Consider the following 15,028-nt stretch of genomic DNA (forward strand, 5'->3'; position numbering starts at 1 on the left):
CCATCAGAGGAATTTGCCAGTACCCCTTCAGTAAATCTAGCGTAGTTAGATACTGGCTTATTGCTAAGTTTCTACCAGTTCATCAACCCAGGGCATAGGATAGGAATCAAACCGAGGAACTTTATGTAACTGTCTGAAGTCATTACAGAATCTCAAAGCTCCAAAAGGCTTGGGCTCTAAAAAAAATGGGATTATTCCATTCACTGTTTGACTACTCTATGACCCCCAAGCGCCGCATCACTTCCAGTTCCCGTTTTACTGCTGCCTGTTGAGCCTCAGATATACAATATGGCCTTTATGGCCTTTGCTTTATCACCCCCCCCGCGCCCCCCCCCCCCCCGGGTGGAGTAACATTGTCATGCTGTATGATTCGAGTTTTCCCCAGGAGGGCAGAGAACACAACCTGGTACTGCGCTATTAAGTTTACCACTTCTTGTTTCTGGCTAGGACTCAAAGTTACCTCAGTAGGCACCTGACATTCTGGGGTTTTCATGGCCACTAAAGAGGGATGCCTGGCACTTTCCAAGTCTTCAACAAATTCACATGGTAGACTTTTACCTCTTTCCTTCTACCTTCCTGCCGTACCTAGACACAAGTATCAGTACCTTGTTGCCCCTATTGAGAGTTGACCGCAGTAATGCCATGACTGCGTTTTTGATCCTGTTGAGCTCTTACCATATGCTTGGTCAGAAGTGGCGCAATTTGCCTTAGACAGCCATACAATTGGGACACAAACTGAACGATGTTAGGCTCTTGGGACGGGATCAGTACTAAATCCCGATGGACGGGATCCCGGCGGTCGAAATACCGACGCCGGAATTTCGACCGCACAATCCCGACAGGGGTGGCGAGCAGAACGCAGCCCCTTGCGGGCTCGCTTCGCTCGCCACGCTGCAGGCACGGTGCCTTGCTATGCTCGGCACACTGTTATATTCTCCCTCTATGGGTGTCGTGGACACCCACGGAGGCAGAATATGTCGGGATTGTGCCGGTCGGGGTTCCGGCGTCGGTATTTCGACCGCCGGGATTCTGTCCGGCGGGATCTTGACCGCATCCCCTTGGGACAATTGCTGCTCCCACCCATCTTTTAATAGATCTAGTATCCCTCTGCGTTGTCTACCATAGAGGAGTTTGAAGGGTCTAAACCCCATACAGTCTCTATATAAAGTCTCTGTATAAATAAAGGATAATAATAATAATTAATAATAATAATAAAAGAGGTTTGGGGTACCTCTCAAACTGCCAACAATAGCTAAGGTAAGAGTAGGTCCTAATCTCGCTTCTCCTGTGACACTGCCCTTTTCATCATCTGCATAAGGGTTCTGTTAAAGCATTCAACCAAGCCGTCTGTCTGCGGGTGGTAAACCGAAATGGTAATTCTATCCACCTTTAACAGGCGACACAGGTATTTCATTAATTTAGACACAAAAGCGGTACCTTAGACGGTCAGGACCTCTATTGGTATTCCTAGACGGGTATACAGCATCAAAAACTCCCGGACAATAGTGCTAGATTTCATGTTACATAGTGGTATGGCCTCCGGGTACCCGGAGTAGTCCACCGTCACCAATATATACTGATGCCCATGATCCGATTTTTCTACTGGCCCTATCAGATCTATAAAAATTGGCTCAATAGGCATGGAAATTATAGTCAGGAAAACCAAGGTCGCCCTAAATTCTGTCTGGGGTGCATTCTTTTGGTACACTGGGCATCGACCACATGACCACCCTCTGTTGATTTCAGTTGTCAAATTTGTGGCCCAAGACTGGTTAACCCTTGCAAAACTACAGCTACTTATTCAAAATGGTAAAATATGGTGTGTGTGCCCACTTTGCCAGTGTATTTCATGCCCAAAACAGCGTTGGGCCAGGCAAAATACAAGTGGGTCATATGTAAGTGACCACACTCTGTTGTTTTTGGGTGTCAAATTTGTGGCCCAAGACTAGTTAACCCTTGCAAAACTACAGCTACTTATTCAAAATGGTAAAATATGGTGTGTGTGCCCACTTTGCCAGTGTATTTCATGCCCAAAACAGCGTTGGGCCAGGCAAAATACAAGTGGGTCACATGCAACTGACCACCCTCTATTGTTTTTGGGGGTCAAATTTGTGGCCCAAGACTAGTTAACCCTTGCAAAACTACAGCTACTTATTCAAAATGGTAAAATATGGTGTGTGTGCCCACTTTGCCAGTATATTTCATGCCCAAAACAGCGTTGGGCCAGGCAAAATACAAGTGGGTCATATGTAAGTGACCACCCTCTGTTGATTTCAGTTGTCAAATTTGTGGCCCAAGACTGGTTAACCGTTGCAAAACTACAGCTGCTTATTCAAAATGGTAAATATGGTGTGTGTGCCCACTTTGCCAGTGTATTTCATGCCCAAAACAGCGTTGGGCCAGGCAAAATACAAGTGGGTCACATGCAACTGACCACCCTCTATTGTTTTTGGGAGTCAAATTTGTGGCCCAAGACTAGTTAACCCTTGCAAAACTACAGCTACTTATTCAAAATGGTAAAATATGGTGTGTGTGCCCACTGTGCCAGTGTATTTCATGCCCAAAACAGCGTTGGGCCAGGCAAAATACAAGTGGGTCATATGTAAGTGAACCTACTCTGTTGATTTCAGGTGTCAAATTTGTGACCCAAGACTCATTAACCCTTGCAAAACTGAATGAACTGAATAAGAAGCTGGCGTTCGAATAAGAAGTGAATAAGAAGCTAGAGCTTGAATAAGAAGTGAATAAGAAGCTGGCCGAATAAGAAGCTAACTTCAGCCTCGTGTTTGGACTGTGGTAATGGTAGCTATGCACAAATTAGGCAACGTATGCATTATACCCTGCTCACCCGCGAGTGTGGCAAACAGTGATAGTGGCACTTGATTTTAGAAACGACAGTATACAGCAGCTTGTTTGTTGTTTTTTTTCTCTCCAATTTGTTGAGGTAAAATGAGCAGTGTTGCAGTCACGTGTGCTGCTGCCACCATTACGGCCGATACATCTCTTGTAAGTGAACCTGAATTTTATGCTAAAGTACAGATGGAGGATGTGTCCTCATAAGTACGCCATGCAGCGCGAGATGCCTGGCGAGAGTGAGCCGCCAGGTCCTGTGCATCTCTGCTAACACTGGGTTTTTTATGGGTAAAAATGCATCTTAGTCACAACTCAGAGCGACTAGGACACACAAGGAGACTGTGGTGAAATAATTTGATATATGACACTTGTATATTGTGTGTGACAGACTGTATACAGAACAGAAATTGTATTGGAAAAAATCTGCGGCTGCTACATTGTAGTATTTTGTACATAGATATATGGTTTTATTTTTTTAAATACATTTTGCTTTATAACTGTGCTACTTACTAGATAATTATTTTAAAAAAAATTTTTTACTAAGGTGCTCCCACTCCCACTCCCAGCTATTAGCCAGTATTACCGTCCCTCAGCACAGTATCATCTTGTGCATTTTTGGCAAAAATAAAAAAAGGCTCCTGACGTAAGAAGATTCTCATGTGACCTGGCGTGCCAAGATGAGCTGTTTGGCATGACCACAGCAAAGATGTATAAGATCATATCTATAGGTTATCCACAGTTTTGATGTAACTTGAGTCTGGTGTAGGGAACAACATGTACAGTGAGTGACTTGTGTATTCCTGAGATAACAAATAACAAACCCGCAATATTGGTTTCCAAATTTTTTTTTTATGGCTATTGGGATACCCCTATCAGTTGCTTTGGGTTCTAATCTGTCTTTTCTTCTTGATCCATTTTAATTTATTAAACAGCCATGATCATCTAGCAAGTCTAATGCCCCTTTCACATCGCACAAATAACCCGGTATCGACACGGCATATTGCCGTGTCGAAACGGGTCAGTGTGCGATGTGAACGGTCCTTTGCTGAATTAGCGGGTCGCCTGACCCGGTAATTCAACCCGGTAAAAAAGAAGGGTTATTACCGGGTTGAATACCGGTTCAGGTGCAGTGTGAATGGGAGCCGTTCCGATGCGACACGGCTCCCATTCACAGCATATGCGGAGGCGGCGCAGCAGATGAGCTCATCTCCCAGCGCCGCCTCCACCCCCGCTCCTGCTGCTGCTGCGCCCCCCGCTGCTATGGCAACCGACCCGGTATATTGCCGGGTCGGAAAGCCAGCAAAGGAGCGCAAATGCCGGATCCCACCCGGTAAGGACACGTTTCTCTTACCGGGTGGGATCCGGCATTTGCGATCTGAAACCAGCATAATTGTAAATTAGATGACCGTTAATTGGAGGGTGTTAGGCTATGAATGGCAGCCTGTGTCTGATCATGACGATTCATATTTTTGCATTGATTTAATAGTGTTCATAAGTGTTTACTTCGGTTGATTTATCAAGCAGTGTAAAAAGTGGAGAAGTGGACTAATGGAGAAGTTGCCCCTAGCAACCAATCCGTGTGTACCTAGCATTTATCAAGTGCATTCTACAAAATATCTCAAAGCTAATTGGTTGCTATAGGCAACTTCTCCACTCCTCACTGCTTGATACATTAACCCCTTTGTGTAATTTCTTGATCTACTTTGTACGGCTGATTAGAATTATAAAAAATAAAACTGCTTTGTAATATTACATTATTGATGCCATTTGTTTCCCTGTAGAATATGCCACGGAGAGAGGCGCCGGCGGATGCCGAGGATGAATCACCGGCAACGAAAAAAATGCGGCACCAGCCCAGTGTTCCATCTATGGACTTTGCCACGCCGCGGAGCCTTTTTGAAAGCTTAATTGCCCCTGTGACAAGTGAGGAATTCTTCCGCACTTACTGGGAGAAAAAGCCTTTGTTAATCCGTCAGAACAGCCCTGATGTGCGCAGTTATTGCCAGTCTCTATTCACCATGAAGGACTTAAGACATGCCAGTAAAAAAGGCGTGTACTATGGACGAGACGTGAACATGTGCAAGTGCAAAGACAGAAAGAAAGTGGTTTTACAAAGACGTGGAAAAGCCACTTACCTGGAGATGTTGAAAGATTTCAGGCGTTCCAAAGCGACAATACAGTTTCATCAGCCTCAAAGATTCAATGTAAGTTAATGTTCCCTCCAGGGGATTGCAGTACGGGCCATACATATACCTGGCCATTCCCTGATTCTGATCTGCCAATCGACGTGCTCCGATGATCATCTATTTGTCGGAAAGGTCAGCAAAATCCTTGGTTGGCCAATTACAATTATATTAGGGTTGGAATTGCCGATTTCCAACATGTTGGACTTTGCAGATGACCCAGGCATCAGCTGATACAGATGAAGCCTTGATCAGCATGCAATGTGGCCCTATGGCAGGGGTGGGGAACCTTTTTTCTACCGGGGGCCATACAAAAATTCTCAACGTAAAAAATTACCGTGCCCCCCAGTAGGTCTGCCCCTCAGAGGTACTGTGTGTGCGCGCCAGAGGCGCGCACGCCAAAAAATGGGTGTGGCCAGTTCAAATGGGACGTGATACACATATGCCCCCAATAGTGCGGTGCCAGATCCACAATTGCCCCCACAGTGCCAGGTATACAGATGCCCCACAGTGCCAGGTATACAGATGCCCCACAGTGCCAGGTATACAGATGCCCCTCACAGTGCCAGGTATACAGATGCCCCTCACAGTGCCAGGTATACAGATGTCCCCACAGTGCCAGGTATTCAAATACCCCTCACAGTGCCAGGTATACAAATGCCCCTCACAGTGCCAGGTATACAGATGCCCCTCACAGTGCCGGGTATACAGATGCCCCTCACAGTGCCGGGTATACAGATGCCCCCCACAGTGCCAGGTATACAGATGCCCCCCACAGTGCCAGGTATACAGATGCCCCCCACAGTGCCAGGTATACAGATGCCCTGCCCCTCCCCCCCACCCTCCGTGCTGCTTACCGTGCTGCTTTCGGCGGGACAAGGAGGAGAGCGCGGCTATGTTGGGCGGCGGCGGCATGTAGGACTTGAAACCAGCTGCCGGTTCGAGAGCCAATCAGAGCTCACGGACCGGCAGCCGCGGCTCCTGATTGGCTGCCGGTCCGCGAGCTCTGAAGGGCTCACGAACCTGCGGCTGGTTTCAAGTCCTACACACCGCCGCTCCCACCCGACAGCCGCGCTCTCCTCCCTGTTCTGACAGCTGAGACACGCTGCCGCCGGACTGAGCGGCAGCGCGTCTCGCTGACACAAGCTGGTGGGCCGGACCAAACGTCTTTGCGGGCCTTATACGGCCCGCGGGCCGGAGGTTCCCCACCCCTGCCTTATGGGCACAAGCATCGTGGGTGCCCTGGGCTGTGACTATACGTACCTGGCACCGAGCTAATGCATTGTCTATGGCCATGTGTGTGCACACTCAGCGTGACTACTTAAGCAGCGTGGCAGAGACTAGGCTGGTTACATCTGTACATGCCTGATGTATGGGTCCCTGTATAGAAGTCTCAGATAAGATAAGACTATGTGAAATGGACTATTTCTTTACAGCAGGGGTACCCAACCACAGTCCTCAAGGCACACTAACAGCACAGGTTTTAAGGATAGCCATTCTTGAGCACAGGGTACTTAATTAGTACCTCAGTTAGTTTGATTAAACCATCTGTGCTCAAGCATGGGTATATCTAAAAATGGGATGTAGTTATGCAGTACCGACCACTACATACCGTCTGCTCAAAATCCTGCCGGTCGTCATGCTGACCAACAGGGACTATTCCCACTCTTGGTCATCCACTACACCCATAGAGTGGGAATAGAACCTGTAACGTTACAGCTTATTTGAACGCACTTTTCAGCTTTGAGATTACTTCCATTTTACATGCATATCCGTTCCAAACACAACCCATTGCATGGAAAGGATATCCATCTAAAAGAGCTATTACTGGCCTTGGCTACAAAGGAAGAATCTTTAAATTTATTACCACTTTAATTAAAACTATAACCCCTTTACTTATGTTATAATGCACCCCCTAATGTAATATATAATGATAATAGAAGTTATTTTGTGATCATATAAAAAGCACAAGACTGGTTGTGGCAAATCTTTTTGTATAGATCACAGAACTCTGAGGTATCTTGTAATATCTATATTAAAGTAGGAATGCACATTATCCTTTATAATACACGTTATGCTACAAAGATGAAGCTAAATTCTTATTGGGTGCTATAGTTTTATTGTAGATTTGCACCTTGAGCAATATTGGTTAATAACACACTGACAACTTTTTCAGCATTCCCAATTGGGAGCAGCACGGATGGTGTGATGGTTAGCATTACTGCCTCACAGCACTGAGGTCATGGGTTTGAGTTTGTATATTGGTGGTCATTCCGAGTTGTTCGCTCGTTGCCGATTTTCGCTATATTGCGATTAGTCGCTTACTGTGCATGCGCAAGGTTCGCAGAGCGCATGCGGTTAGTTATTTTACACAAAAGTTAGGTATTTTACTCACGGTATAACGAGGTTTCTCTAACGTCCTAGTGGATGCTGGGGACTCCGTAAGGACCATGGGAAATAGACGGGCTCCGCAGGAGACTGGGCACTCTAAGAAAGATTTAGTACTACTGGTGTGCACTGGCTCCTCCCTCTATGCCCCTCCTCCAGACCTCAGTTAGAATCTGTGCCCGGCCAGAGCTGGGTGCTTTTAGTGGGCTCTCCTGAGCTTGCTAATAAGAAAGTATTTTAGTTAGGTTTTTTATTTTCAGAGAGCTTCTGCTGGCAACAGACTCTCTGCTACGAGGGACTGAGGGGAGAGAAGCAAACCTACTAACTGCGGCTAGGTTGCGCTTCTTAGGCTACTGGACACCATTAGCTCCAGAGGGTTCGAACACAGGATCTTAACCTTGGTCGTCCGTTCCCGGAGCCGCGCCGCCGTCCCCCTCGCAGAGCCAGAAGACAGAAGCCGGCAGAAGCAAGAAGACATCGAAATCGGCGGCAGAAGACTCCTGTCTTCACATGAGGTAGCGCACAGCATTGCAGCTGTGCGCCATTGCTCCCACACTAACCCACACACTCCGGTCACTGTAGGGTGCAGGGCGCAGGGGGGGGCGCCCTGGGCAGCAATTAAGTACCTCCTGGCAAAAGCAGTATATATACAGTTGGACACTGTTATATGCATGAGCCCCCGCCATTAATTTTACACAAAATCGCGGGAGAAGCCTGCCGCTGAGGGGGCGGGGCCTTCTTCCTCAACACTCACCAGCGCCATTTTCTCTCCACAACTCCGCTGAGAGGAAGCTCCCCAGGCTCTCCCCTGCACGATAGAGAGGGTGAAAAAGAGAGGGGGGCCACATAAATTTGGCGTAAAAACAATATATACAGCAGCTACTGGGTTAACACTAAGTTACTGTGTGATTCCTGGGTCATATAGCGCTGGGGTGTGTGCTGGCATACTCTCTCTCTGTCTCTCCAAAGGGCCTTGTGGGGGGAACTGTCTTCAAATAGAGCATCCCCTGTGTGTGTGGTGTGTCGGTACGCGTGTGTCGACATGTCTGAGGTAAAAGGCTCCCCTAAGGAGGAGATAGAGCAAATATGTGTGTGAGAGGGTGTCTCCGTCGACAACGCCGACACCTGTTTGGATATGTGTAAGTGCTGAGGTGAATTTATTGCACAAAAGATTAGAGAACAGACAGGAAATCTACCCATGTCTGTCCCTGTGTCACAGAGACCTTCAGAGTCTCACAATGCTCACTATCCAAAATAATAAACACTGATATCGACACGGAGTTTGACTCCATTGTCGAGTACGATAATGCAAAGTTACAGCCAAGATGGCTGAAAGGTATTCAATATATGATTATTGTAATAAAAGATGATTTGCATATCACTGATGACTCATTTGTCCCTGACACAAGGGTACACATGTTTAAGGGGAAGAAAGCTGAGGTAAATTTCCCTCCTCTCATGAGGAAAAAGAGTGGGAATCTCCAGACAAGAGACTGCAGCTTCCCACAAAAAATTCTCAGGCAGTATCCTTTCCCCACTAGGGCCAGGATGTGTTGGGAATCTTCCCCTAGGGTGTCCTGTTTGCACAGAAGGTAGCACTAGCTATTCTCAGGATCCTGCAGATAGCGTGCACATTCTAGTATACTACTCAGACCGGCGATTGTGTCGGCATGGGTTTATAGCGCTGTGGCAGTGTGGACAGGTACCTTATCAGCAGAGATTGAGACCCTAGTTTGCATATATATATATATATATATATATATATATTAAAGATGCTGTCTTAAGTGATATATATATATATATATATCTATCTATCTATTATAAAACATGCCCAAAGAGACATGAGTATACTGGGTCCTAGAGTCAAAGCTATGTCGATTTCTGCTTGACGTGTCCTGTAGAATATGCAATGGACAGATGATGCCGACTTAAGAGGCATGTGGAAGGCTGAGGATTGTGTGGAGAAGGGTTCTCGGACCTGGTCTACACAGCTATAGCTGGTAATTCTGATATTTTGCCTTATATTCCTGCACAGCCTAGGAAAGCACGAAATTATCAAATGCAGCCTTTCGAATATAGAAACAAGAAAGTCCGAGGTGCGTCCTTTCTTGCCAGAGGCAGGGGCACAGGAAAGAAGCTGCACAACACAGCTAGTTCCCAGGAACAGAAGTCCTCCCCGGCCTCTACAAAAATCCACCGCAAGGCGGAGCTAGGCCCGGTGGGGGCACGCCTTCGTCAGTTCAGCGACAAGTGGGTTCACTCCCTGTTAGATCCCTGGGCAATAGATATTGTGTCTCAGGGATACAAGCTGGACTTTGAGAAGATTCCCCCTCACCGACGGCCCTGCCGGCTTCCCCCCACGAGAGGAAAACAGTGTTAACTGCAATTCATAAATTGTATCTTCAACAAGGAGGGGGTTATTATTCGACCATGTTGTAGTCCCGAAACCAGACGGTTCGGTCGGACCCATATTGAATTTAAAATCCCTGAACATATACCTGAAAGGGTTCAAGTTCAAGATGGAATCGCTAAGAGCGGTTATTGCAAGCCTGAAAGGGGGAGATTTTATGGTGACTCGGGACATAAAGGATGCATACCTTCATGTCCCCATTTATCTACCTCATCAGGCGTACCTCAGAATTGCGGTACGGGATGGTCATTACCAATTTCAGACGTTGCCGTTTGGTCTCTCCACGGCCTTGAGAATATTCACCAAGGTAATGGCGGAAATGATGGTGCTCCTGCGGAAGCAAGGTGTCACTATTGTCACGTACTTGGACGATCTCCTCATAAAAGCGAGATCAAGAGAGCAGTTGCTGAACAGCGTATCACTTTCTCTGGAAGTGAAACGGCAACACGGCTGGATGTTATATATTCCAAAGTCGCAGTTGGTTCTTACAGCTCATCTGCCTCTCCTAGGCATGATCCTAGACACAGACCAGAAAAGGGTTTATCTCCCGATAGAGAGAGCTCAGAAGCTCGTGACACTGGTCAGGAATCTATTAAAACCAAAACAGGTGTCAGTGCATCACTGCACTCGAGTCCTGGGAAGGAGGGTGGCATCATTCGAGGCCATTCCCTTCGGCAGGTTCCATAGGAGGACCTTCCAATGGGACTTACTGGACAAGTGGTCCGGATCACATCTTCGGATGCATCGGTTAATCACCCTATCCCCCAGAGCCAGGGTGTCTCTCCTGTGGTGACTGCAGAGTGCTCACCTTCTCGAAGGTCGCAGATTCGGCATTCAGGACTGGGTCCTGGTGACCACGGATGCAAGCCTCCAAGGGTGGGGGGCAGTCACACAGGGAAGAAATTTCCAAGGGCTGTGGTCAAGGCAGGAGACTTGCCTTCACATCAGTATCCTGGAACTAAGGGCCATATACAACGCCCTAAGTCAAGCGGAGACCCTGCTTCGCGACCAACCGGTTCTGATCCAGTCAGACCGCAGTGGCTCATGTAAACCGCCAAGGCGGCACAAGGAGCAGGGTGGCGATGGTAGAAGCCACCAGAATTCTTCGCTGGGCGAAGAATCATGTAAGCGCACTGTCAGCAGTGTTCATTCCGGGAGTGGACAACTGGGAAGCAGACTTCCTCAGCAGGCACGACCTCCACCCGGGAGAGTGGGGACTTCATCAGGAGGTCTTCACGCAGATTACAAGTCGATGGGAACTGCCACAGGTGGACATAATGGCGTCCCGCCTCAACAAAAAGCTAAAAAGGTATTGTGCCAGGTCAAGGGACCCTCAGGCGATAGCTGTGGACGCACTAGTAACACCGTGGGTGTTCTAGTCGGTCTATGTGTTTCCTCCTCTTCCTCTCATACCAAAGGTGCTGAGAATTGTAAGAAATAGAGGAGTGAGAACAATACTCATTGTTCCGGATTGGCTAAGAAGGACTTGGTACCCGGAACTGCAAGAAATGCTCACAGAGGACCCGTGGCCTCTGCCTCTCAGACAGGACCTGTTGCAACAAGGGCCCTGTCTGTTTCAAGACTTACCGGGAAGGCCCCTACAGAGGAATTCCAGCTGGGCCGGTTCCTGCACTTCCTACAGTCAGGAGTGACTATGGGCCTAAAATTAGGGTCCATAAAGGTCCAGATTTCGGCCCTATCCATTTTCTTTCAAAAAGAACTGGCTTCACTGCCTGAGGTTCAGACGTTTGTTAAGGGAGTGCTGCATATTCACCCCCCTTTTGTGCCACCAGTGGCACCTTGGGATCTTTACGTGGTGTTGGGTTTCCTGAAATCCCACTGGTTTGAGCCACTTAAGACTGTGGAGCTAAAGTATCTCACGTGGAAAATGGTCATGCTGTTGGCCTTAGCTTCAGCTAGGCGTGTGTCAGAATTGGCGGCTTTGTCATGTAAAAGCCCCTATCTGGTTTTCCATATGGACAGGGCAGAATTGCGGACTCGTTCGCAATTTCTGCCAAAGGTGGTGTCATCTTTTCATTTAAACCAACCTATTGTGGTGCCTGCGGCTACTTGTGACTTGGAGGATTCCAAGCTGTTTGACGTAGTCCGGGCTTTGAAGATTTAGGTAACCAGAACGGCTGGAGTCAGGAAGACTGACTCGCTGTTTATCCTGTATGCATCCAACAAGCTGGGTGCTCCTGCTTCAAAGCAAACTATTGCTCGCTGGATCTGTAACACGATTCAGCAGGCTCATTCTGCGGCTGGATTGCCGCATCCAAAATCAGTGAAAGCCCATTCCACAAGGAAGGTGGGCTCTTCTTGGGCGGCTGCCCGAGGGGTCTCGGCATTACAGCTTTGCCGAGCTGCTACTTGGTCGGGTTCAAACACCTTTGCAAAATTCTACAAGTTTGATACCCTGGCTGAGGAGGACCTTGTGTTTGCCCATTCGGTGCTGCAGAGTCATCCGCACTCTCCCGCCCGTTTGGGAGCTTTGGTATAATCCCCATGGTCCTTACGGAGTCCCCAGCATCCACTAGGACTTTAGACAAAATAAGATTTTACTCACCGGTAAATCTATTTCTCGTAGTCCGTAGTGGATGCTGGGCGCCCGTCCCAAGTGCGGACTTTCTGCAATACGTGTATATAGTTATTGCTTAATAAAGGGTTATGTTATGTTGGCATCCATTGGTTGATGCTCTGTTGTTTGTTCATACTGTTAACTGGGTAAGTTTATCACAAGTTATATGGTGTGATTGGTGTGGCTGGTATGAGTCTTACCCTGGGTTCCAAAATCCTTTCCTTGTAATGTCAGCTCTTCCGGGCACAGTTTCCTTAACTGAGGTCTGGAGGAGGGGCATAGAGGGAGGAGCCAGTGCACACCAGTAGTACTAAATCTTTCTTAGAGTGCCCAGTCTCCTGCGGAGCCCGTCTATTCCCCATGGTCCTTACGGAGTCCCCAGCATCCACTACGGACTACGAGAAATAGATTTACCGGTGAGTAAAATCTTATTTTTTTCATCGTTCTGGTGATCGTACTGTGATTGACAGGAAGTGGGTGTTTCTGGGCGGAAACTTGCCGTTTTCTGGGCGTGTGCGAAAAAACGCTGGCGTTTCTGGGAAAAACACGGGAGTGTCTGAAGAAACGGGGGAGTGTCTGGGCGAACGCTGGGTGTGTTTGTGACGTCAAACCAGCAACGAAACTGACTGAACTGATCGCAATGACTGAGTAAGTCTCGAGCTACTCAGAAACTGCTAAGAATTTTCTATTCGCAATTCTGCTAATCTTTCGTTCACAATTCTGCTAAGCTAAGATACACTCCCAGAGGGCGGCGGCTTAGCGTGTGCAATGCTGCTAAAAGCAGCTAGCGAGCGAACAACTCGGAATAAGGGCCAATCTCCCCGTACTTGCGTGGGTTTCCTCCGGGTACTCCGGTTTCCTCCCACAATCCAAGAATATACTTTTAGGTTAATTGGCTCCCAACAGAAAATGAACCCTAGTGTGAATGTGTGTGCGTGTACCAGGCCTGGTGACAGGGGGGAACAAAGGGGACACTTGTGCAGATCCCAGAGGTTCAGGGGGGCCCCAAGGATCAGTGACACAAATAACGGGGTCACAGTGCCAATATTGCTTTTTAAAGTGTGTGCTCCAACTGCTCAATTTAAGTAGGAATACAATTAACAGGCCCCCTAACCCTCCTCCCTCCTTTTACCCCATCACATTGTCCAGTCCCTGTGGTCCATGCTGTATTGCCATCATTATGCATGTCGCTGCTCTGGTGCTTTTCTGTATGTCCCTGCCACCGAAGAGCCTGCTAGCCCAGCAGGAAAACCGATAGTCTGAGTGAAAGGCTCCATTTTTTTGAAAGATCCCCTCTTTATAAAAAAACAAGACAAGTTGAGGGGCCCCAGAGAAATCAGTGTGCTGGGCACCAAGATTTCTGTTGCTGGCCCTTACCCTAATCCAGACCCCTAAACTAACCCTAATACCCGCAGTAAAATTCTATGTTTCTATGTATATAGTGTATTGCAAGAAAATATCTGCAAATCCAGTGGTACCGTAAGTGGGGTATATACTTACACTTCTTCGTGGGGCGAGAACTTCTCCCCTAATTGAATTTAGCCCTATGAATAGAGGATATGTAATCACTGTGCTGCAGTCACAGAAAGGGTTAAGGTGTGTACACACGGTGAGATTTTTTCTTGAGATTTTGACTATATAGTCAAAATCGCAAGAAAAGTTAGTGCAAATCGCAAGGTGAAAGTCACCTTGCGATCCCGATGCGCGGCCCCGCCAGGTCGGCATCGCAAGAAAAGATAGACTGTGCAGGCAAGTCAATCCTTGCTAGATCGGTGTACTATCTAGTTCATCTCACATGTCAATGACATCTCACATAAGCCAAAATCCCACATAAGCCAAAATCGTAAGCACACATAGTCCATATCTCAAGAAAAGTTAAAAGTTAACCCAGATGCCTTAACACTAAAGGTTATGATGAAAGGTTGCAGCAGGATTAAACTGTTGTGTCATTTAAGCTGCAGTGCTGTATGAAGGTGGTCATACATCATCCAAACCTGTATGTGCGTTATATATATATATATATATATATACACTGCTCAAAAAAATAAAGGGAACACTAAAATAACACATCCTAGATCTGAATGAATTAAATATTCTTATTAAATACTTTGTTCTTTACATAGTTGAATGTGCTTACAACAAAATCACACAAAAATTATCAATGGAAATCAAATTTATTAACCCATGGAGGTCTGGATTTGGAGTCACCCTCAAAATTAAAGTGGAAAAACACACTACATGCTGATCCAACTTTGATGTAATGTCCTTAAAACAAGTCAAAATGAGGCTCAGTAGTGTGTGTGGCCTCCACGTGCCTGTATGACCTCCCTACAACCCACACAAGTAGCTCAGGAAGTGCAGCTCATCCAGGATGGCACATCAATGCGAGTTGTGGCAAGAAGGTTTGCTGTGTCTGCCAGCGTAGTGTCCAGAGCATGGAGGCGCTACCAGGAGACAGGCCAGTACATCAGGAGACATTGAGGAGGCCGTAGGAGGGCAACAACCCAGCAGCAGGACCGCTACCTCCGCCTTTGTGCAAGGAGGAACAGGAGGAGCACTGGCAGAGCCCTGCAAAATGACCTCCAGCAAGCCACAAATGTGCATGTGTCTACTCAA

At 47.3% G+C, this 15,028-nt stretch overlaps 1 protein-coding gene across 6 annotated transcripts in view; it reads left to right on the forward strand.

Moving 5' to 3' along the window:
• RIOX2 (ribosomal oxygenase 2) overlaps nucleotides 1-15,028 on the forward strand; it is a 96,632-nt gene that overhangs the window by 37,250 nt on the left and 44,354 nt on the right. For 4 of the 6 annotated variants that reach the window (XM_063956279.1, XM_063956280.1, XM_063956281.1 and 1 more), the window contains exon 2: nucleotides 4,635-5,057. In XM_063956279.1, coding sequence (XP_063812349.1) covers nucleotides 4,638-5,057 — 420 coding nt within the window. In that variant the 5' untranslated portion in view covers nucleotides 4,635-4,637. Of the gene's footprint in view, nucleotides 1-2,630; nucleotides 2,803-4,634; nucleotides 5,058-15,028 lie in introns of all 6 variants that reach the window. The other 2 variants (XM_063956276.1, XM_063956278.1) reach the window with 2 other exon arrangements.

The sequence above is a fragment of the Pseudophryne corroboree genome, chromosome 2 (genome assembly GCF_028390025.1).
Source record: "Pseudophryne corroboree isolate aPseCor3 chromosome 2, aPseCor3.hap2, whole genome shotgun sequence".
Classification (NCBI taxonomy): domain Eukaryota; kingdom Metazoa; phylum Chordata; class Amphibia; order Anura; family Myobatrachidae; genus Pseudophryne; species Pseudophryne corroboree.